General features: G+C 33.3%; 2 protein-coding genes across 2 annotated transcripts in view; both read right to left on the bottom strand.

Moving 5' to 3' along the window:
- The window catches only part of LOC149480571 (uncharacterized), a 91,066-nt gene that overhangs the window by 16,453 nt on the left and 49,518 nt on the right, over nucleotides 1–25,095 (bottom strand). Inside the window, exons 5-9 of the mRNA XM_089706856.1 lie at nucleotides 21,528–21,646; nucleotides 19,737–19,870; nucleotides 19,252–19,349; nucleotides 16,720–16,845; nucleotides 14,831–14,877 (exon numbers count right to left, since the gene is read on the bottom strand). Coding sequence (XP_089562982.1) covers nucleotides 14,831–14,877; nucleotides 16,720–16,845; nucleotides 19,252–19,349; nucleotides 19,737–19,870; nucleotides 21,528–21,646 — 524 coding nt within the window. The remainder of the gene's footprint in view (nucleotides 1–14,830; nucleotides 14,878–16,719; nucleotides 16,846–19,251; nucleotides 19,350–19,736; nucleotides 19,871–21,527; nucleotides 21,647–25,095) is intronic.
- LOC149480569 (uncharacterized) overlaps nucleotides 21,524–25,095 on the bottom strand; it is a 91,586-nt gene continuing 88,014 nt past the window's right edge. The window contains exon 5 of the mRNA XM_089706855.1: nucleotides 21,524–21,646. Within this exon, the coding sequence (XP_089562981.1) occupies nucleotides 21,524–21,646 (123 nt within the window). The remainder of the gene's footprint in view (nucleotides 21,647–25,095) is intronic.

Genomic DNA, 25,095 nt, shown 5'->3' with positions numbered 1-25,095 from the left:
GCTTTCGATAAGTTAAGGTTTGTAACTTTTGTAGAATTTTATATCGTTTTATTATCATAAGATAATAAAGCTGTGATATAGATAAGCAGAGAGGAGTTGCATTCGTTTTCATTGTAAAAGGCTAATGAGGCTCCGCCTGCATAATGTTCTTGCATAACTTGCACCGCATTGCAACTTGCATACGCGAATGTTTATTTCCATTTTTTCCATTTTTATACAAAAACGTAAAAAAATACAGTAGCAAAAACGTAATAAATAACGATTTATTCACATTTATTGGTAAAATTCATCTATTTAATGTATAAAGATCCAATATATTGCCATTATCTTCTATATCTATCTACTAGCGACCCGCCCCGGCTTCGCACGGGTGCAATGCTGATACTAAATACACTACAGAAAAATTGTGAACGTTGTATAGACCGTATAAAAATATAGCGGCCCGCTCCGGCCTCCGGCATCGCACGGGTATAAAATACATAGCCGGGCGGCCGCAAACGCTACGTCCTGCAATTTTTAAATCTGTAATATCTTCGAAAATATTCACTTAAATCATACGGTGTAACGGGCCATATAGATCTATATTAAATGAACAATGTATCCATGGTATTTAATTGGTTAAGGATTAATGCTGTATTAGTTAAAATCGCTTCGAAAATTAGCAATTATTTGTCGTAAAAAGTAAATGACAAAAAAAAGTTATTGTGGGTTATCCATAAGAGATAGACATATACCATCGCGGACTTTTCTGTAGACCTTTTCAATGTGTATAATACTTAGTACATTATTTTGATAAAACTCGTAGGGTTCAGCCTGCGTTTGCAATGTAAGCGGAATAAATGTAATTTTTTACGACATCACATTAGAAACCTCAAAAATAACAGTACTTCTCCACTACTTAATGGATCTTATTATACATATAAACCTTCCTCTTGAATCACTCTATCTATTAAAAAAAACCGCATCAAAATCCGTTGCGTAGTTTCAAAGATTTAAGCGTACAAAGGGACATAGGGACATAGGGACATAGGGACAGGGAAAGCGACTTTGTTTTATACTATGTAGTGATACATCTATCTATACATATAATAAAATCGTAGGAAAGTCAAAACTGTACATTGAATATTTTTTTAAAAGAATACATAATCCATGATCTATAATCGATATAGAAGCCAAAAACATAGTTTTTAGAATTTTTGTCTGTTTGTCTGTTTGTCTGTTTGTCGGTTTGTCTGTTTGTCTGTTTGTCTGTATGTTTGTCCAGGCTAATCTCAGAAAGTACTGCACGGATTTACTTCAAATTTTGCATGAATATTACTAACAGGTCGGGTCAGGCTGTTATATACATATTATCATGCTATCACCTTCGGGGGAGGAGCTGTGAACCTTTATTTTTCTTACGTATTCCGTGTACTACGACAGCGTACAATATAAAGACTCATGTTTAAATGTTGTTTTTGAGTAAGCCATGCTATTGTCTACCTTTACACTATAAAAACTACATCATTTAAGTAATTTTGGCAGAGAAACAGTATAATGAATCTTAGTAGTATAAAGACAAATTTAAAACAGCGCCATCTATGAGATTTCATTAAAATTAAATCAATTTACATAATATTAACGCTCCTTGGAAATTCATAATTTAAATATTATGATGTTGGTGAGTTCTTTTTTTTTTTAAGTTAAATAAATAATTCATATCTTCCCAGAGTAAATTTCAGGTGCGCTTATATTTCATGTGAATATACTAAATTTTTATAAGTGAGGGTAGATGTTTATTATTTGATGTTAGTTACGGTTCATTCCTCTGAGTTAGTTACAGTTATATAGGTAATAGACGTAGTATTTGTATTCTCTTTGGGTAATAGTAGATAACAGTGATTGTGTTCATTGGTTACATTTTTAAAAATCTTCGGCTTTTTTTTAATTTTCGCCTTCTTGCGTTCCAACAAAAGGTAAGTTGTAGCTTTTATATTTATTGTTTATTATAATTATATAGTTAGACTCATGTTTTTAATTAGTTAAAGTTATGACAAAATAAGAAAATGATGAAATTTTATTTTTATCATGTATAACTTTTACAAGACTATATTATACGCCCAAAGAAGGTCACTTTAGTTCTTGATAAAACTTTATTTGTTAGTAGCTTTTTATTAAAATTAGGTACACTTATCTTTTGATTTTTTTTTATTTACAGATTCAATGTTCATAAAAATTGACGATTTGCGTGAGGATGTAGTGGAAATTAGTAACCTTGCGCGTGGTCAATCAATATTCAATACATATTATAATAAAATTCTAGAAAAGTGATGTCTGTACAATGAAAATATGTAAAAAAAATAGCAGGGGTTATTATTAAATCGATCTCAAACCCAAAACTGTAGTTATAATTTTTTTTGTCTGTTTGTCTGTATGTTTGTGCACGCTAATCTCAGAAACGGCTTATCCGATTTAGATGCGGTTTTCACTAATATATTGTGGTAATCTTCATTTAACATTAAGTGTTTATTTCATGTTAATCGGTTTGTAAATAAAAAAGTTATGACCATTTAAGTATTCACGGCGAACATTTGCAAAGGCATTCTATTGTACACTATACAGTGTACGATAAAACGTAAGTTATCTGTTATACGCTACAGTAATTATTACTTATAAATGTCCAGGTGATCATATCGAAAGTCCCCAAGGGTGGGGGGGTAAGCTGAGGTAGTAGGGGGGGAAGGGGTCAAATTAGAATTATGCTTTCTTCTAGGTAAATTTTATATATAAAATGTCCTTTAAATTATGTCGTATTATATTTTTAACCCCTTTTAACCATTTTTAACCATCAAAAAGATGGGTGATAAGTGTTTGACCGCTATGTTTGTCTGTTTGTGCCACCGTAGCTCGCTAACAGGTAATACGAATTAGATGCGTGTTAGGCAGCATATTTTCCGACGCTGGTTCTTAGATAAAGTGTATCAAAATCGGTTCATCCATTTATTATACCTAGGTATATAGAGGTAAAAGTGGGAATGTGGGAAAAAATATTAGTTATATTTTTATCCAATTCGGTTTATCCATTTATTAGATTACAGCGGTGAAAGTGGGAATGAACAATAATCGAATGTGGTCAAATAATATACTCAAGCGGCATATCAAAATATAAAAGAGCAACGTGTTTTATCGAAATCGGTTCATCCGTTTATTACATTTAGGGGTGACAGTGGTTAGATAAATAAACCAAATGGAGCATCAAACGACAGGATATGACGTGTACATATAGGTATAATTAGATAATATGGTTTACATCAAAATCGGTTCTGCCATTTACTAGGTGTGGAAAGAGAAGGGTTAAAAGTCTGTGAAAGAAGAGGGGGATATGGTAGCGAGAGGATAGCCACACCCTGGAAATTTTGAACTCTACTCAAAGCCACATAGGCCTGGCTCTTGGCAATTTTTTTTCCTAAAGATACCACTTCTTTTGCCACTGTGATCCATTACAATTTGTGCACGGTTACGGCCCAACTTAAAAGATGTCAAGGAGCAACAAACTTATAGATATCAATATGATGTAGGAATGTAATATGGAGGTAGAGGTAGGTCTCGCTCACTTGAAAATATCACATGAAAATAAGAAACCGAAGTTAAAAATTTAAAAATTAAAAAGAAAAACCCAACGCAACGAAGGAAAAGGAATAAATAATAATTTTACAAACTTCCCGACGATCTTTAAAATTAAGTACCATTATAAAAAAAATATAATTGTATATGATATGATAATGATGGTATGGCAGCCCCGATGACTTTGTTTTTTTATTTTTATAAATATTTAAAATGGTATTTATTTTTAAAGATCTTCGGGAAGTTTGTAAAATTAGTGAAACTTTTATTACATCGTCTCAAACTTTTTGGTCTGTGTAGCGCATGTCGCGTGACGGTCGGCTGCCGAGTAGGTATAAAGCAGTGTTCGGAGTCATTATCGTACAAATACGATAATTTTGTGCCTAAGTTTCACTTTTACCGTGGTTTCATAAAACCACACAACATTTTTTCCTTTTTCTATGCACTTTTCTTCGTTGCGTTGAGTTTTTTTTTATTTAATTTTTATTGCACGGTCTAAACGGTTTAGTTACTACGGCGTGAGACAGGAAAGATCTGAGCGCTGAGACAAACGTCAAAACGCAAAGGAATAGAATCCGCTATCGATACTAATTATTGTCTTAAGCGTATAATGTTTTGATAAGGATTTGTTCACCTTACCAACGACGACGACGACCACGAACAAAATTTTCATCCAGTCGTAATTTAACAAAATTGTGCAAAACACAATTAAAAATAAATTATTAAAATTTCCTGTCGTTCTGGTGATTGGAATTTTTATTTTTGAGATCAACGAATGAAAAAATAGAGTTTTCGTAGAAACGGTTATATATATTGTCAAAAACATCCATACAAGGAAGGAATTTATTTTTATTTTTTAGCTCAGTTTAGTAATAAATTTTACTAACAGTTCGTTTAATTATTTATGGTAGTACGTGTTTATTCAATAAAAGTTAAGTAGTAACTACCTACTATGCAGTCACTATTCCACGCGGACGAAGTCGCGGGCACAGCTAGTACATATAATAAAATCGTAGGAAAGTCAAAACTGTACATTGAATATTTTTTTAAAAGAATACTTGATCCATGATCTATAATCGATATAGAAGCCAAAAATATAGTTTTTAGAATTTTTGTCTGTTTGTCGGTTTGTCTGTTTGTCTGTTTGTCTGTATGTATTTCCGGGCTAATCTCAGAAAGTACTGCATAGATTTACTTCAAATTTTGCATGAATATTCCTAAGAGGTCGGGTGAGGATAGTTTAAACATATTATCATGATATCACCTTCGCGGGAGGAGCTGTGAACCTTTATTTTTCTTACATATTCCGTGTACTACGACAGCGTACAATCTAAAGACTCATGTTTAAATGTTGGTTTCGAGTAAGCCATGCTATTATCTAGCTTTACAAAATAAAAACTATGTCATTTACGTAATTTGGGCAGAGAAACAGTTTAATGAATTTAGTAGTATAATACATAATCGTAGGAAAGTCAAAACTGTACATTGAATATTTTTTTAAAAGAATACTTGATCCATGATCTATAATCGATATAGAAGCCAAAAATATAGTTTTTAGAATTTTTGTCTGTTTGTCGGTTTGTCTGTTTGTCTGTTTGTCTGTATGTATTTCCGGGCTAATCTCAGAAAGTACTGCATAGATTTACTTCAAATTTTGCATGAATATTCCTAAGAGGTCGGGTGAGGATAGTTTAAACATATTATCATGATATCACCTTCGCGGGAGGAGCTGTGAACCTTTATTTTTCTTACATATTCCGTGTACTACGACAGCGTACAATCTAAAGACTCATGTTTAAATGTTGGTTTCGAGTAAGCCATGCTATTATCTAGCTTTACAAAATAAAAACTATGTCATTTACGTAATTTGGGCAGAGAAACAGTTTAATGAATTTAGTAGTATAATAAAGACAAATTTGAAACAGCGCCATCTATGAGATTTCGTAAAAATCAAATCAATTTACATGTTATCACTACTGAACAACTGTTGAAAATTAATAATTTAAATATAATCATGTTATTTATTTAACTCTTTAACCCATATCTTCCCTTCCCTATAAGGTGCGCTTATATTTCGTGTGAATATACTACATTTTTAAAAGTGAGGGTAGATGTTTATTATTTTAAGTCAAACTAGACACCATTACAATTAATCTAATATTGATTGTGTTCATTGGTTACATTTTTAATCTTCGTGTTTTATAAATTTATAAAGAATAGAAAAAATTCGATCACGAGGCGGGACTCGAACCCACATAATTTCGTGATCGAATGTTTCTATTCTTTATAAATTTATTATTTATAAATTTATATTTATAAAGCATTTGAATAAATAAATAAATAAATAAATAAAATTAAAATAAATGTCATAAAACCAAAAATATCAAATTCAATCTTCGTGTTTTGTGAATTTTCACCATGCGTTCCCACAAAAGGTAAGTTGTTACTTTTATAGGTATTTATTTTTAGAATGATAGCAATTCATGTTTTTTATTGGTTTTATAATGGTTTTATTTTACACTTTTAGAATGAAATAATAAAATGATGAATTCTTTTTGACTTTTACAAGATTTTGAGGTGCGTTGGGAACAGTAGTTTGTTGATAAAATTTTATTTGTAAGTAGCTTTTTTTATTGATTTACAATTATTAACGTTTGATTTTTTATTTACAGATTCAATGTTCATAAAATTATATCGCCTTTGGAAGACTATTTCTGCTGACAATTTTACAACACCACTTGAAAATTGATGATTTGATGATGAAGATAGTGGCAGCAAGGATTAAGTGGAAATTAGTAATCCGCTTCGTCAATTTTTGACTGAAGTTAATGTCCAACGTATGGTTCAATCATTGGAAGTATCTCGGGTAATTTTGGAGGATATTTTTCAGGAAGGAGAGGAGGGGCAGCCAACCACATATCAAACTACTACGTTTTAGTACCGAAAAAAATGTTATTGCCAAATGAAACATAAATTTTGCACTCACAACTGTACAAGTTATGATTTTTATTCTGACTTTGCTGTTATCTGATTATAATATTTATCGTTATGGCTATCGAGGTACCGACCGTACTGGGATGAGAGTACATGATATTATACCTACTCATCATCCAGGATTGCTTAGAGCATTTTCACACTGAAAAAGATGTTTTCTTTGAATCGTAGTTGCTTCATTTATTTATTTTTAATCATTTTACATAATATGTTTTATATTTGCCCATTTTCATTATATTTTATAAATAAAATGGAACCAACATAACTTTGTTGTGTAGGTATCATTTCTCTATTAATAATCCGTAGGCATATTTTCCGAGCACCCCATTTAAGGTGCGGTCCTGAAATTATAAAAAGTTAATGTATACTTTTGCCTAATATAAGCTCAAGATCATTTTTAGATAAAAATAACAAAAAGAACTTATTTATTAAAATTTAGTAGATAAAAGAAATTATGTTACGATTTTATAAGAAAACACAGTATATTTATTAGGCGGCGGTGATCTCTTCCAGGCAAAAGATATTCATCAGCTCAATAAAATTGAATAGTTGTTGTTAGTTATTCTTTAAATTCACTGATTGTAATGAGCATTTCCGCATGCAAGTTGTATCGTAGTTTAGATATATCATAGTTTTGACACATTACAGTTCCAACAAAACCCTCAAATTTTTGAGCAGAGTTGAGCAAGATAATTTAAAAAATGTGCTGTGTTAAGTATTATAGAAAAGGTTAGTTCGTTGATAATTATCATTTCTTCATCATTTACATGGGTGTTGTTAAATGTTAGTAAAAATAAACTTTGACTGTTAATACTTTTGTTCAGTATTTACCTGTATGATTATTGCTTGGTAATTAATATGTATATTTTCATGTCGTATAGCTAATTATAAACATAAGTGTGATGTGAAACTAGCTGGATTTATTTTTACACACTCACAGCCACATATTTTATATTAAAATAGTGTAAATCATAATATTTTTTCACAATTAAAAATATTTCCTTTTTTCTGATGGTGTTGGCATCAAATTTAACCGCGCTGTCGTTTCGTTCACTAAAAGTGATGTTATGAGGACCGAATATGTAGCCGCCTCAACTTACGGAAACGAGAGTAACCTGCGTTGTCTGTTAGTTATTGTATAGTCGAATTTAACGTTACATGGAAATTGGAATCTAAATATATTATGTATACTTAGGTATATTAAATCTGTACATGAAATATATTTCCTAAATAACTATCACGGGGTGATTAGGGATCGACACTGATGCCAAAGAAGCAAACAGTAAAATTTTTGTCCGTATAACCGGTATAGAAACAAAAACTACTCGACGGATTTAAACGAAACTTGGTACAATTATTTTTCATATTCCTGAGCAGAGCAGTAACTCCATTTTTAAGCTTTCGTCGCGTGTGCAACCTTAATGGTTAAAGCTACACAGAAATCATGTATGAAAGAAATGTTCTCCTTATTATATAAAAAATATCTCCCGACATCATAAATGTCTATCTTTTATGGTTGACTTACAATAACACGTGTAACTTCCGATAGCTTAGGAGTTCGAAGCTTTCTGGTTATATTTGTCTATAACACTCTCAGTCCGTTTTAACTCAATTTTTATTTTCATGCATCAGTGCCACCTAAAAAATCTTTATCTCGAAATTCGAGCAAAGCTAAGAAAATGAGAAATAAGAGTTCTCAAGAATCGTTAGAGGTATACTCTAGGCCGAAAACAACACGTGTTATGCCGAGAACCTGAAACCGCTTCACAACGAGAATTGCGGCTCACAGCTGACCGCGAACGGCATGTACTATCCCGTGAGACCGAAACCTTCACTGAGAGGGTATAACGTCTCACAGCTGATCACGGCCGTCACATTTTATCTCGAGAATCTGAAACTTTTACTCAATATGAAGACCGTTTGACAAATGATAGGGTGCACCATAATATTATTCGATCTCTTGAAGATGAACATGAGCATAAGCAATGACTAGAGTAGGGACGCGAATATTACAATTAATTGAGACAAAAACGATTATTAAGTTTGTTTAATGAAAGATTAAGAATTGAAACTATTCGGTCTCTGGAAACGGACGAATAGCGAGAGGCCCCTCTTACTGCAGACAGATTTCGCATAGTCTTAATGACTTAGAGGTAAACATAGAAGATCAATCTACGAATTCGGTGGTGGGGTCCGACACATATAAAAGTGGGTTTTCTTATAACCTCAAAATTGATTACAGATCATCTTCTGTATAGGCGATATTAACGTAGTATGTTATTTTTGTAATGCTTTAAAGTGGAGTAAGGAGTCGGCTTTCGTTTGAAGATACACCGGAACCTTTGAAATCACTACTTTTAGAGGAACATGACGTGCAATCTAAACAGTTCTTAGACAATATTCGCTCTTATAGTAGTGCGTTTCAAATGATCCTTTGGTGCTCAACAATTATCAGAAGGTCCTTTCATGCTTACTTTTAAGATACAAGGTCAAGTTTACCATTTGATAGGATCCCTTTTGCCTGAAGGCTAACCTAAGTTTCTTTAAATATATTTTGTATTCGACTACAACGAATAGTCGAATACAATTAGAATTATCAATATTTCTCGAATTTAAAACTGAACTCATTTCACAATTTTAGAACATGTTTCATCAGGTTAATTCGTATGTATGCAGTTTTAAATCGACATTAGAAGCTTTTCCTCAAGATGGTGATATTAATATAAGATTGTTATAAATGCCGATAGACGGACGTCTATCGGCACTCAGGAACTCCCTGGGCGTGTATAACGCCCAGGCCACAGTATTACAATTTTTCGCATATTTTCGCATAGCAAAGGAGGGGAACTCGCGGGGGGTCAAGTGACGCGGGCCACGTACCATTAACATGCTTAGTTTGTGGTACCGAGCGCGAAAGAAAGTCATCGTGTTTTTGTTTTGTTACTATGTAAACTAACGTAATTTAATACTTAGGTACATATTCTATAACGGTGCGCTCAAACTGTTAATCTATATTTAATTTAGATTATTATTTGAAATACTAAGTAATGTAGAATTTAAATCACATTCCTTCATGTTTTCCTCAGATTTTCAATTTTCTCCGATTTTAAGATTTTCAGAGTGTTCAATTTTAATGTAGTTAAATTTTATAAGAGACAATTAAGAACATTCAAAAATAAAGTGTCACGTATTTTTTTTAAACGACGAATGACCTAAAACGACGTAATCGCGGACGAAGTCGCGGGCAACAGCTAGTTTTAATTATATTTAGCGGAGGAGTTATCATTGTACCCATAGGTACACACTTTTGCCGTCAACGTATATAAGCATTTACTCGTGCTTCATTTATCCTAACGCACAAAAACTACAACTTATGAACGAGTAGTGTATTTTGTTGCCCAAACAAGTAAATCGTTTGTCACGTTGTCACGCGTTATAGCAACAAATAAGAGTTGTCAGGTGACTGATGCGTTTAGAGATACGTCTGTAAAGTGGGTCGGAAGCGTAATTTATTTGATTTGAAGTTTTTTAGCGTATGGTAGCCCTAACGGGTGCCATTAGGGCAGCTCGTTAGGTTAATGCGCGGTAGGTGCAGATGTTCGGAGCGGGCGGGCGGCGGTAGTACAGCGTTTTTGCCATATATCACACTTGTACCGTAGTTAAGTCGTTCCTTGGACTGAAATATTCTGTATGCTCCCATTTTAGGTTTTAAATCAACGTTAACAAGTTTCTTCAGTTCATATTGTACTTAGTTTTAGTTTGTTCTGGCGTTCTAAGTGCACTTGGAAGACTTTCATAACAGTAGATCAACGTAATACAATATTAAAAGCGTATACTCATTTATTCTTTAATAATATTAGGTACCTAATTGTTTCCTTTGCAATTGTGATCACAATTATCCTCAGTCTATAAAAATAAATGTCTAGTAGTAGTAGTGTTCAATAGTTTAACAATATTTAAGACACGCAAAAAACTTACCCTAGGTTTTGCGAATGTGGGTGTTTGAAACAGTTGCGTGATCCAATCCATTACAGGCACAAGTTTATATCAGCACAAGTAAATGTAATCAATCTTAGCACGAAAGAAGAAAACAATAATATTCGTCTTATAAAATTAGCGTACTTGATCAAGGTCCAGGGTGTTGATCTCACGATTCACAAACATGGAATGATTGTACAATGTATGGGAAAGATATCGAAGAGATGACCCCTCGATTTGATGTTTTGAACTCGCGAAATGTAAGATAAAATGACCAGTCCAGCAACAATGGGTCACGGGAATGTATCGCGTGTGATTTGCATATGCATAATAATGTATTCACACTAGATGAGAAATCAAAGGCGAATAAGATCTATTTGCTAAATAGAAATTAGCAGCAGCTGGTGTGCTAAAACGATCGTGTGAAAGTTTTCAATTCCAATAGGAGATCAAGGAGTTAATAAAAATAATAAATTAAAGTTAGTATGGGGTGTTTAAATAAATTAGATCATACTTTTGAATACATACTTAGTTATTTTTTAAAATGGTACATATTATAAACATTCATAGAAACTCACTGCTGTGGTATATTATTTTTCAAGAAACAATGAAAATTAATAAGAATTAAAGCAATTTAGCAGAAAAAAGTGATAAGATACATTTAAGCTAAAAGTGTTTATTTATATAAATGGAAAATATAGAATTTATTTTAATTATGTAAAAGTTACATTGCATTGAAATTTTTGTACAATTATAATAAATTAAGAAATAAATAAATTGTTTATAGGACTAAGTTCATGATGTTCGATATGCATTCTTTGCAATTTCTTACTTGTAATAAAACTTACTTATGTTTAATTTTAACTGTTTTGTAAAAAAAAATAAGCTAAAGTGTAAAAAAAAATGTAAATCTATTAAATCGAAAATATTTACTAAAGGTACAAATGTTAATTTAGTGTACAAACCGTAACAATTTTGAATGCAGCTTGAATACGTTAGCACAAACTTCCTATTGTAATAGAAGCGTGGCGTTTTAATGCGGACATAGTGTGTTGTCGTATAGGAATTGAGCTCACAGGACATTAACAATAGGTGCGCCACGTGGCTAGGTGAGAGGTCGCAGCTCGGTTAGAGGTCATGACTCATGCTATGCGGGACCAGGCTTATATATTGACTCTTTTCTTCTTCAATATTATACCTACTTATATAGAGGTGTTCCAACAACACATACAAAACTATGTATCTAGTATGTAAAGCTGTGAAAGGTTTTTTTATAGAAAACGTTTATTTCAGGATAGCATTACGTTTCTTTTGGTGATTTATGATCATTCTCACAATTCGTAGGTTCATATTTCTTAGATATCAGTAGTATTAAATAATAAGGTTCTGATTTATTAATAGAAAATGAGACTCAGATACATAATAATATTTGTATTTCAATATTGTTAATTCTTAATAGAAGCAATATAATTACTAAGATTTATTGCAGTTTCAGAGAAAAGCTCTAATGAATTTGAAGGAAATTAGCTAACAGAGCAATTAGTAAATGTTTAGTAATTTTCAACCTATGAATAATACCCACTTGAGACACACTTAGGTAATTACGCTTTGTAACGAAGCAAGTTGTGAATTAATAGATATCACGTGTACACTTGTACTCTGAATTATGTGAAGCTTAATGAAAGCAGTATTTAGACAAGTATTAAGTAATCTTTGCATTAAAATTAAGACTAGACTTAACTTTTTGAATATAAAGTTGAAAGTAAAACAACAAACAACGTACGCCTTGAGATGTGCTACAACTTTTACTTGAAAAAAGGGACAATTGTAAATAGCCCGCCATAAATTTGAGTCAAAGCTAATCATCCATATTTAACCAATAGGGTGAATATTGCTAGAGATTCAGCGGTAGTCACGTAAGCGGTAGAAGGCAGACGTCTTCAATTATGCATCGGGCCGTTTATCGGCGGAGCGGCTGCTTGCGCCACCTGCGTCGTTGTCACCCTGCATTATTAATGGAGAGCTTGCGTGCGATACGCAGGGGGAAGGACGACATTCTAATGTCACATTAGCGGAGTAGGCCAATGCAAGACGGTACTCAAAAGTTACCATTTTCAAATCGTAATTGGGTTGCTCTTGTATGAATGAATAATTGAAATATGTTTTTATAATTCATATCTAATTGCAATTTTAATCAAGCAATTAGGTAATTACAATATTCGTACTCTTAGTCGTCTTACTTTCAACTCCCTTGATTTATAACTTCTTTTGAAACTTATTGTATTCATATCAAAAGGAGTAAACTGCGAGTAACGTTTAAATTCAACGAGATTTTGCTCAAAAGAGGTCTTCGATTAATAATAATATACAAAAAATACGGCTATGATATTTTTATATCGCTTATATTGGCATGGAAACTTTTCTTTCTTGTTGCGAGGGGAAATATGGAACGTCAATAAAATATTCACATCTTTCCGACAGTTGGAACGAATCAAATTGGAATCGCCTAACTTTTCGAGGACTTAAAAGGTGCGAAAAAGTTACACGCCACGGTGTTTCTTTTATAAAAATATTCATAAACAATTTTTAACAAGTTCCAAAGTACGCTTCGAATCGATTTGTTACGTTACAGGGTAAGTTAAAATTGCAGAAAGCTCATTTAATGATGCGAAAAAATATTAATTGCTTGTGATACATACTTTATCAATAGATTAAAAAGTTATATTGTAATATTGAGATGTACGTATGGAAATACAAGTAATATGAAATAAATATTATTTAGTGGGACTCTTAACAACTAACACTGACATAATGGTGTATATTTACATTCCCATCTACTTTTATAGACTTGCAATGCAAGCGAACTTTATGGTTTTTAATACTGTCTACTTGAAAATTTATCGTAAGCGCAAGACGGCGAATTTTATAGCCACAAATAAATTCTAATATTTTCGATGTGTTACAGCTTTAAGAAAGCGGCAAAATGCAATTTGTGGGCGTTGAGTAGAAATTGCAGACCGCAGAGGCGGCCATTCCTGCTCAATCTACTCTTATTGAACGACCGCAGGTGCCGAGCTTTTACACCATTTTATGTTTTTTGGTACATTCGTTGATATAAAGGGGATTCTTTTAGGTTATTTTTACGTTTTTTATTCTCACCGTTCTGTCGGTAATGTGTGTATCTGTCACGGCTAAAGGTAGGTGAGAACATAAACTTAAGATTAGCCGGCTAAACTTAGGTTTATTTTCGACGAGGTGTTAATGTTAGTTTGTTCTATCTTTAGCCGGCTAAACTTAAGTGTAACCGCAGGCCCGTGGCTAAAAATGTCGGGGTGGGTAGATTTGGTTAGCGCCGGGCCGGTGGAGGGCTTGAGGGGCCCGCACAGTGCCAGAAAACACTCGCCCTGTTCCTTACATGTATTATAGTAACCAAATCTACCCACCCCGACTCAGGGCAGAAAGCTGGTGGCTAGGTTAGGTTAGGTTAGAACTCTTAAGACCCGCACGAGCCGAGCGAGCGCAGCGAGCGTGCTGCGGCAGCAGCCGGCGAAGTGCCAGAAAACACTCGCCCTGTTCCTTACATGTATTATAGTAACCAAATCTACCCACCCCGACATTTTTAGCCACGGGCCTGCGGTTACACTTAAGTTTAGCCGGCTAAAGATAGAACAAACTAACATTAACACCTCGTCGAAAATAAACCTAAGTTTAGCCGGCTAATCTTAAGTTTATGTTCTCACCTACCTTTAGCCGTAACATATCTATATCTTTGAAACATTCATAAATTCTTGTTTCCTTACAGATTTATGCAATCAAATTAATTAGATTAGGTAATTAATTTAATGTATGTATATGCTTTAACACATTGTATCGTTAAATAACAGACATATTAAAATGGAAAACATAAACTAATAGACGGGAGCTCACAGGAGCGACCACGTTGTAGTACAATTATTTTGCAATTATGAACGCGAATTTGTCATTTACTACCCCGTAATGAAGTGGCATAAAGCGGATTTATTTCGTTCAAAGGCATACCGCTGTCAATATGTTGTGAACATAGCTGCGTCGGGTCGTTTGTAATTATGAACCTGCGTTGTGCCGTCCTTTATTGCTTCCTGCAGGTGACGTCAAATCGAGCCCGCGATCAAAGTGAGTGCTTTTAATAAAGCCCGCCGCTGTAGTTACACGGCCGTTTTATGTCGACCCCTCATCAGTCATTCATGACAACGATTTCACCAAGGATTCGTCTTACAGTCCCACGCCGATAGGTCCGCTATTATTGGCGTTGGTGCCGATAGTCTGCTGATGTTATTAATATTGAATCACTAATTCACGCACGATTGCTCTTTACTGCGGTTCCGATGAAGCCTTACTTAATGAATGAGTAATTTCTAATCAAAATTTTAACGAGATCGGATTACAGAACACATACCGCTTTTGCTTTCGCTTTTGATGAGCTCGGTATTAGAAAGCGTTTTGGAACACGCATAAATTGAAACGTGAATTATCGATGGAAAATCATAAAATAAAGATAATGTAGAAATCAGGTTTATTGGTAACTAACTTTTTAAATTGGTAACTACTATGTTATACTTATATCACATTATAAGAAATAAAAATTAAGAAAGTAGATAATTGTATTTTTTTTAATAACACTATTTTTATTAATTAGTATTAACTAATAGTATGAACAAATATCATTAAAATATGGTAATTAAATTTCACAAATAGTGTTCTAAATATTCTCACGGTTCCAAATTTATAGATCCCATCAAACTACATTTGGAATAATCATAGTTGTTTGGTAAGGTGGTAAGTTGCAAAACTAGTAATCCGGGGCCGTAAACAGGTGATAGTGTCGCATTAGCGGTCGCGAATCGTGAGCCCCTGGACCCGATTATGAGGGAGAGTTGACCATTCATTTCGTAAACAAAAGGTAGCTATTAAATATTTACGTATTGATTTGTTTTGGTTGTTTAGAGCATACAATTTTGTGAAACAGGTAATTTAAGTTACTTATGTCATTTCAAAAGATCGAAATAAACGCTGAATTTATATTATTTATGTTTTAGTAAAATGAAAAAATAAAAATGTAAAAACGGACATTGAAAATTATTATTAGGTATAAATTGTTGCAATTTACCAATGAGCTTGTTGGATATTTACGATTTCAATTATATTCTATACCTACCCTATATCTGGTTGCAGCCAATATTACTACACAGTTCCGATTTACCCAACAAGTGAACCAAATAAAATTACGAATCAAATCTGTTACGATATCGGAGTCACGTCGCGTCGGGTACGTGTGTCTATAGGACGGACGGACGGCGGTCGAGGGAGAGCCGCAGATGAATTATTTAGCGCACAAAGGATGAATGCCCGATTTAATTTGATGTTTCGCAGTGGACCAGTCCGATCTGCGATGTATCACAATTAGCCGATTAGCATAAGAATTCCGCGCCTAGCTCGCAATCTTCCCACGGATTACATTGTTTTCACCCTAAATTTTGTCAAATTAATAATTCGCTATCGTTGGTACGCTGTTTTGAAGGCTGAGATAGATAAAGAATAAACGATTCTTGAATAAATTAACTCAATGACACATTATTTTATGAAATAAGAATAGAAATACATATTTCTTAGACAGATTGTTTAGTCGCTGCTTTAAGTTATTATATTATTATTCAAAAATATTGAACATTTTTAGTAAATCAAAAACAAATAAGTAAGTTTGTTTGAAACCGTAAATGATTTTAAGTGAAAGCTGAGGTCATGTCTACATTGCTACGCGGCGTAGCGCTGCGTAGGTGTCGTAGCCCGAAGTTAGAAGTTACATTAAATATTATGTCTTCGTAACACTTAAAGTTTATACTAAGACTTTCTATTATTTTCTTTTATTTTAGCTTTTTTATTAGAGAAGAAACGACTGAAGCCAAATTTACACATCAAGTTGCTGTTAAGTTTGTGACTGAAATATCTGTAGGTATAATATTCAAATGCGTAGAACACATTGAAATACTATATTTTTTAAACTAAACAGTTGACAATACACAGATAACATTATCTTTTTCTTAATTGAGTTAGATGTGGCACATGTTAAAAGGCACTAATATTCCTATAATAGCATCTAATACTCACAGCAGCTTTCGGCCTGGCTTTAGGCTTGGGTCGGGGCGGTGCGGGCGGCGTGCGCGGCGGCGTGCTGTCCCCGCCACCGCTCCCGCTCGTGCTCGTCACACTGGACTTCTCGGAACCGTTACTTGTCTGTAAGAAGCAGTTGTTTAAGGGACGGATTTTTGACACTTTTTGACCTATATTGTCATTTATTATTTTGTACTTTTGAACTGACAGGTAAATGGACTAAACATAGAAAAGAAACTTTTTTTGTAATGTTTAAGGATTTTACTTCTTTGGTTAAAAATATGAGGGGTTAGTACTAATTCTATGTGTCAGATGATACATAAAGAAATTGATAAGTGAGTACATATAGAAAATGTTAGATGACGTAAACATGATATAAAGGAATTTTAAACTGTCTGTAATATAATAGCTGATTTATTGACAGTAGTTGCAATTAATTTGTTTATATCATAAAGCTAGATCTATACTGATATATAAACTTTTGAATACACAAATTGCTTTGTCCGCTTTGAAACGGAGAATGAGTAATTGAGTAAGTATTATAGTAGCGTAAATACTGCAAATTAAAAATGGAATAAATTCTTAACGAATAAAACTGAAATCAATTTTCTTATTCTTATAATTGTTTAATTAAAATCACGATCTCTTAAAACCCAGTAAACATTTTAAGCGCTCACCTACAAGAGGGTTATTGATCCCAACAATAAACAACTCGAAACGCTTTCTCTTATTAAAACTCAGTTAGAAATTGTTCCCAATTGTTGTCTGAACAGCTGTATTTTGTTGAAATTAAGGGAACACGGCCGCCATTACTCCTGTTTTTTTGCTCGAAAACCTTTAATGGTAGCGTGAAATTAAAAGAGCACACGACCCGGATTCAGGCTAATTGGTTAATTAATAGGGACGTCCGGCTTTGAATTTTACACACGCTCTATTGGATGCCAGCCAGTTTCACTTGTATTGAAGTGATCTGATTGAACGCATGAGATATGTGCTGCGAGTACTCGATAATTTAAATGACGTTGAAAGATCATTGAGCATGTTTTGTGGCGAATATTTTATATTATATTATGTGATGTACGATTTGATTGCTATCATCAATTTTATTTAAATTGGGTTTAATCATGTTATATATTTGGTATTACCTTATAAATTTAGCTGTAGCTAAAAGTAACTTCAGGAATATACGTCACAAAAGTTATAATGGATTTTTCATAACACATTTTCAAATATGTAGAATAGAGATTTGAACTTTTATTCTATGTAAATTTTTACTACTTACTTTTCTCCATCTTTCATTATTCAGGCTTCATTAAGTTTTATGCAGCACAATATTTTAATGGAATAAAAATGTTAATCGCCTCAGTTGAGGAAGTCTAGGTGTATATTTTAGTTGAAATTAATTTAAAATGGCGGTAATTTTTAGTGTTTAAGTTGCGTTTTATTAGATACTTGTAAGTTTTTACTGTTTCTTTTACTATGCCATATCTGATATTTTTTTGGTCTGCGGTTTATTTAAAAAAAATGTGAAAGATAGTTAGAGGATGTACAAATATGTAATGTGTTTTATACATAAACTGTAATTACATATTATACATACGAATTTATTTATTAACGAAATTTATTATTTTAATATCTTCTCCTTTTTGGATTAGATGTAGCTGCATCTATTTTGTTTTCAGATCCAAAGGCAATATGAGTGGCTTATGCTCAGAAGTGATTATAATTTATACTTTGCTATCCCTTTGTTGTAAATAGAATTTGTTACAACTAGGTCACGTGAGATATTGATACAAATGATTTCCGTACGTTTATTCTAGCATTTTCGTCTACAAATTGCCACTTGTCTAGCCCATATGAATAGCTGAACGGATTTTTATTCATTTTCACAACGAAATACGTTGATAAAGGTGGCACGAACCTAATTTATTTCTGCTATTGGAATATTATGTGAAATGTCTATTAAGACCAAAAATGCGTCACATCACTTTCTATGCATAAAGTCCTATGAGTCTGGGTTTTTTTAACTATGCATTTTGAAATGTCAAAAAGGCTTTAATATAAAGGCTTCAACAGACGCGCACTGTTGTAAAGAGCTTTGGATGAACATAGAGTCCAGCCGTGCGCGAGAATCCACACACAATAAACTAAAGCCAGCTGTAGGATTTGAAATAATAAGTATTAGTGGTAGAAATCCGACCACAAAATCTGTGTGTCAAAATGTGTAACCAAATTATGGAGTGCTATTTGTGCATATGTGGCGAGTGTCTTATACTATCAACTTTTTTATCCTACATTAAACAGCGGATTACATTGTTATTTGTTATTATTATTACATAGGAATATATTATACAGATTAAGAATGTGTAAGAAAAATATGTCTCAAATCAACCAGCGTTGCGCGAGGAATTCGCGTTAGATTTTTAACAAATTCATTTATTTATGAAATTGAACGTGGCAGTTCATTATATACAAAGAACATAAAAATTATACAACATTTTTTAATAAAAATGTAAAAACAATACTCACATCTGAGTGCAGGGCAGCACGCGCGGGCGAAGGCGAGGCGGGCGAGACGCCGCGCGCCGCATTCGCGTCACGTTCCGCGACGCTCTCCGCGCTGCCGGCTGAAACGAGCGAGCGCTGTGACATGTGCTATTGCATGTGTGATGTGCTATTGCGAAGATTTGTTTTGTAGTTTGCTGAAATGTTGTGCTATAGTGTCTTTGAAACTTATTTTGTATTGCATAATTTTCAATATTTTAATGTTAAGTAGAATTTAATGAAATTGAAATAGCAGTTTAGTAATAGCGCATGTACAAAGTGGAAGTGTGATTAACATTAAATATTTCAAACTAAAACTTAAAAACGCAAAATATTCTTTCATTTAATAATTTTTCGTGTGTGAGGAAAATATGCAACTGTTGCATAATGCATTGTATACATTATAAAATTAGGCCAGCAAAACGAGCAAGTAAAATATTTTATTACTTTTTATAGTAAAGTTATCTTACTTTTCTCTGGATGTGGTTGGTGGTGGTTCTCCGTGTGCCGGCGCAGTGACCGTGCGTCGCAGTACGACTTGCCGCATCCATCCGCTTTGCATTCGTACGGCTTCTTGTTTCGATGTGTCAACATATGGCCATTTCTAAACAAGCGAGATTTCGACATTCAACTGACGTAATAATAGAATCGCGCAATTAACATTGCTTTATATATTAAAGTATTAAAAGCGTAAGGTTAGATTTCATATGACGACTTTTTAAATAAATTTCTTAAAATGCATCATTTAAGGGATAGAATCAAATTACAGAAAGGCAATCGTTTACAAATATTGAACTCGTAGGATGTAGCACCAAGCTAAAAGACATTTGCTATAAGTAGTTGTATCGATGTATCTTCAATACGCTCACAATTCACACGTGACCCGAACAGATGGTAATGTATGTATGGAGGATGGGTAAGATGTAGGTCAGCGGATAACATGGCCACTTTACTCAATACAGGCATTATAAACATGATGACGTCATTAATATTCATGCGGGGTGCGAGCTTCGTCGATTAAGGGGACACCTTGTGCATCGAACATGTGCTTACGGATACACCGAACGCGACACAATTATTTTACAATTTTTGTTACTTATCAGTTATCACCTATCTTTGAAAAAGTAGAGACTATGAAATTTACTTCAGATTTTTGTAGGTCTCTTGGAATGTATATCTGATTGATGGCGCGAACGTTTTTTGGGTGAATGGCTTGTTATTATTTTACGCAAAATAGCTAACCAGATTTGAATAACATTGCGTGCAGATATGGATTATAGTCTGGATTCGAAAATACGCTACTAAAAGATGACTAAAAGACTTTTTTAAATGTAGTATAGTCATGTTTATTTCAATGGTTTACATTAAAAAGAAGATAAGATGCAATAAAAGTATAGCAGCCTAAATTCTTGGTTACATAATATAATGCGATAAAACCCGTATTCACGTACTGAAGATATGTATCTACGTAATTTCGCATTCCGAGAAAGTAATGAAATGATCAAATTAATAAAATTTAATTTGTAGGTATTAATCAGATAAATGTACGCATATCAGACAGTAGGCCCTAATTATGCATCGTCCCTCGGAAGTTGTAACGTGGCGGGTTGCTTCATGAATCCGGCAGGCGGTAATCATCCCTCATTACATATACGGGGATTCATCAAGACAAACTGGGGGAAATTTGGAGCTATATTAAAGAGAAAAAAGGAACACACCGTGTCATTGATTTAATTACGGTAATTATGTGAAGGTAGTATAATATAGAAGCAGTCATTTAGATATTTTAAAGATTCAGCACTGATACATATCAACTATAGTTAATTCATATCTATTAGTAAAGTGGTGTTGTTAAAATCCATAACTCCATGTATCGTATTGTATCTCTTATATTCTGGCAAATCATTTATAGTCATCATCATCATCATCATCAGCCCATATATGTTCCCACTGCTGGGACACGGGCCTCCTATGAGGGTACAGGCCATAATCCACCACGCTGGCCAAGTGCGGGTTGGCGGATGACACATATCGTCGAACTTTTGATTCTTCGACATGTCGGTTTCCTCACGATGTTTTCCTTCACAGTTCGAGCAGTGGTGATGTTACAACATGCGCAGATAAATTGAAAAATCAATTTATTTCCTGCGCGCTCGCCCGGTCTCGAACCCCGGACTTATCGATTCGAAGTCCGAGGTCTCACCAATGAGCCACCACTGCTCATTTATAGTAAATATAATTATTATAAAGAAAATACTCACAAATGATCCTGTCTCTTGAACGCCTTCGCGCAGGTAATGCACACGTATTTGCGCTCATCGCTGTGCGTTAGCTTGTGCTTTGCAAGAGCGGATGCATTGCCAAAAACTTTGTTGCATACCTGGAAATAAGGATTTTAGCTTTATATGAAGTTTTCAGCACGTAAAATGTCTTTTCTTCCGTAAATAGGGAAATCTTGGAAATATTAATATGTTAAATGCGATAATAGAATAAAATGTAAGAAATATATCTACTTATTCATAATCTACAAATAATTACATTGATTCATTCAATTGTATTGTTTAATGTAAAAATTATCAAGTCATTCCTTATAATCAAATGTGATGTGTATAACTTGAATCTCTATCAGCCTGGATGACTTTACAGACGTCCTTCAGAGTAAACCCCATTGTCTTAAAGATTTCTTGTGTCTCGAGAGAATTGTTTTGGGGGCGGATTACATCGTATTAATTAAAGAGCCGAAGTCTTATAAGTACTAATTTCTCTAAGGATGCCTTGAGGAGTAAACTTCGAATGGAAGGTAAAAATTGATTTATTACGTACTTTAGGTTGAAAATGTTTATTTTATGTAGATTTTATGTTACAGTATTAAAAAAATAGTAGGTTAGTAATAGCTATTTTGTATTATCACAGTTAATTTAATGATTTTAGGTAACTGAGTTCAAGCTATGAATTTGATACATGAGACTTTAATCTTTTGGTAACTGTAGGTAATTTAAACAAGTTTTTCCTCTAATATTCATACGATAAATCCAATGGAATTTTCCGTAACATAATATTGTATTGGGCTGTTGCTATTTAAAACACGTTGGAATATTTGGAGCATGTAGTCTTATAACTTTTCGGTAAATATGAATAAAATAGATATTTCCCATGGGACGTTCTTTAGACCCGAAACCTGGGTCCCGTTCACATCCATCTAATATAATAGACGTATAAAATGCGTTATAGCTTCCCGATACAGGATATGCTAGCTTATCACATGCTATATCAATATTTACGGTGCACGATATTATTTTATTGGCACATAAAGTTCCTAAGCCGCCCAACAGTTTTCAATCTTAGCATAACTACATATTGTCAAGTGGAAGTTGTTATATTTGTCATATTTTATGTTACATAAATAAAAGTTTATGGAGGAATATGTGGTTACGGAAAAACAATTAAAAAGCTTAGTAGTAAGTGTAAAAAGAAATTATTTGTAGTACTTAATCGTAACTTTTTACTCACGTAAAAGTTTAACAATAATGTTATCTTAATCTTAAAATACGATTGGTATTTTATTAAACTGAACTATTACCTATGTATCTTACTTTTATGTATTTTATTGCTCTATCTATAATATAGTATATACGTAAAGTAGAGCACAGTCTCATAATTTAATACCCGCGATTTCTTATTCCTGACCTCGTTTAGTATTCAGTGTATATATCGTTTAACTGATATTATATATAAGGTTCAGCTTATGCCAAGAAGTTATTACCATCCGAGTTAAGCTGACTCCCCACAGCAAAATTTTACGGAACACCGCTGAGTAAACGTATGCAAATGGAGACTTTATGTCTTCATCACTTTATACGAATTTCCGCAAGCGTGTGATCAAATAAAATATATCTGGCGGTACCCGTTTGCAGCAGACATTTTATAAAACGGTTGTATGACCTAATTCCTTAGTGGCCTACATCGTCGAATGTTTGTAAAAATTAAATGCTGTCACATGTTACTCCTATTAATTTTACTAACGAATTTTCAGTGCTTACCCTTGAAACGAGTTTCGTTTTTAAACATTCCATGTACTGAACATACTTGTTTTAAGCTCACTTTTTATTTTTAATGAGAATTTTCTGTATAAAGAAAAACTTTCGGCTGAAGAGTATATTTCATAGTACAACAGATTGAATATAATATTTACTAAAATAGGAGATCTTTGACTTAATTATTTTAGGAGCACTTTGCATTTCGGAGATACACAGAATGGAATTGTAATGTTTTCGTTAGCATTACCTGAGAAACTGTCACAGCATGTTACAAATAAAACGTCAGGGATTTTAGGATCATGAGATCCATTTTTCCTGTGTCATATTTTCAGTGAAAAATATGAGACGGCATAAAAGGATCATCGTCAGACAGCCGCACACATACGAAGCTAGGAGACAGAACATTGCGCACGCATCAAATTATATTGATACCTTAATCTCTTTACTATATTATTCGGATTAGAAGTTACATATTACTTTGCATAGATGGGTCATGAACAAACTGTGTTTTAAAATATGAAATATTAACGAAGTAGAACTATTCACTAACATTCACTAAACAACAAAAATTTAAGGTTTTGTTGATGTATTTTCTTATAATTCAAGTTTACATATTTTTTAATGCAAATGTACATCACTAAAGTTGACCAATCTAAATGAAAGCCCAGTCTTGCAACAGCAAGGATTATCATACGATGTTATCTCACAAAGTAATACGAAGAGGACAATGTAGAGTGCTAAAGACAAAAAAACGCGATGGGATTTACTGTATAGTAGATGCTGCGGCTTCACTGCACCGTAGTTAATCCATTATACAACTGTGTAATATCTCTTCAGGTAATTTGCAATATAAATGTTATATCGAAGTGAGTTTAATTCTGCTTTAAAATGTGAATATTTTTTGAAATGCTACTTTAATATACTACATACATTTAGAGATGATTTTTTTAAACCAATTTTAGCTTTATCAACCGTGAGTGTTGATAATATATTTTTTTAATGTTACATAAATTAATTTTATTAATAGAAAAACCATAATAATATAATAATTAAAACGTGCAAAGCAACACGGACAACGCAGAGATAATATATTCGGTTGTATTCTATATAAATTGAATAACTGTTCCTTAATGTAATCTCTCAATGTTTTCTCCTTTTTCCGATCACAGCGGCTTTGTTTTACCGTGAATTGAATTGAAAATGGGATGAGTGCCGCTTGTTTATAGATTCTGTTTTACGACGTGGCCCAAAATATTTGATTAACCAGACATTAAAAGTTTAGCCATTACGTCGATTTTGTTGATAAAGGCCTCGTTATGAAGCATATATTTATATTTCATAATAAGTAAATCAATAATATAATCAATACACAACTGTGTGACGATATGAATATTTGTAATATAGCAGTTATGTATAAATAAAGAGAGAAAATAAAAACATTGGTACCAAAGAAACTCATATTGCTTATCGTATTGTTTATCAAAAGCTTCCCTAAGCAAAGAGTAGTTGGCAGTTGCAACTATATCTAAACCTGCAATAATTGTTCATTACACATCAGATAGATCACTGGCCACAATTAATTAATAAGCTCATTATCGTCCCCGTCATTGTATCTGATACCCGTGATGCGACAGGCTAATGAGAGCATTGAACATCGAATATCGATCCTGCCTTAGTTACTACTCACGTTACACGTCATCGTTAATTGGACGATATCACCAGGGATAACCGTAGTTAACTTAAAGAAACGGGGGTTGCTTGATTTCTTATTCTCCTAGTTTGCGTGCGCCTA

The sequence above is a fragment of the Colias philodice genome, chromosome 18, assembly GCF_061535455.1.
Source record: "Colias philodice isolate Cphi_HAF_F1 chromosome 18, ilColPhil1 Martin Lab GWU primary, whole genome shotgun sequence".
In the NCBI taxonomy this organism is placed as follows: domain Eukaryota; kingdom Metazoa; phylum Arthropoda; class Insecta; order Lepidoptera; family Pieridae; genus Colias; species Colias philodice.
The sequence above is the reverse complement of the archived record's forward strand: the minus strand, read 5'-3'. Positions and strand labels throughout refer to the sequence as shown.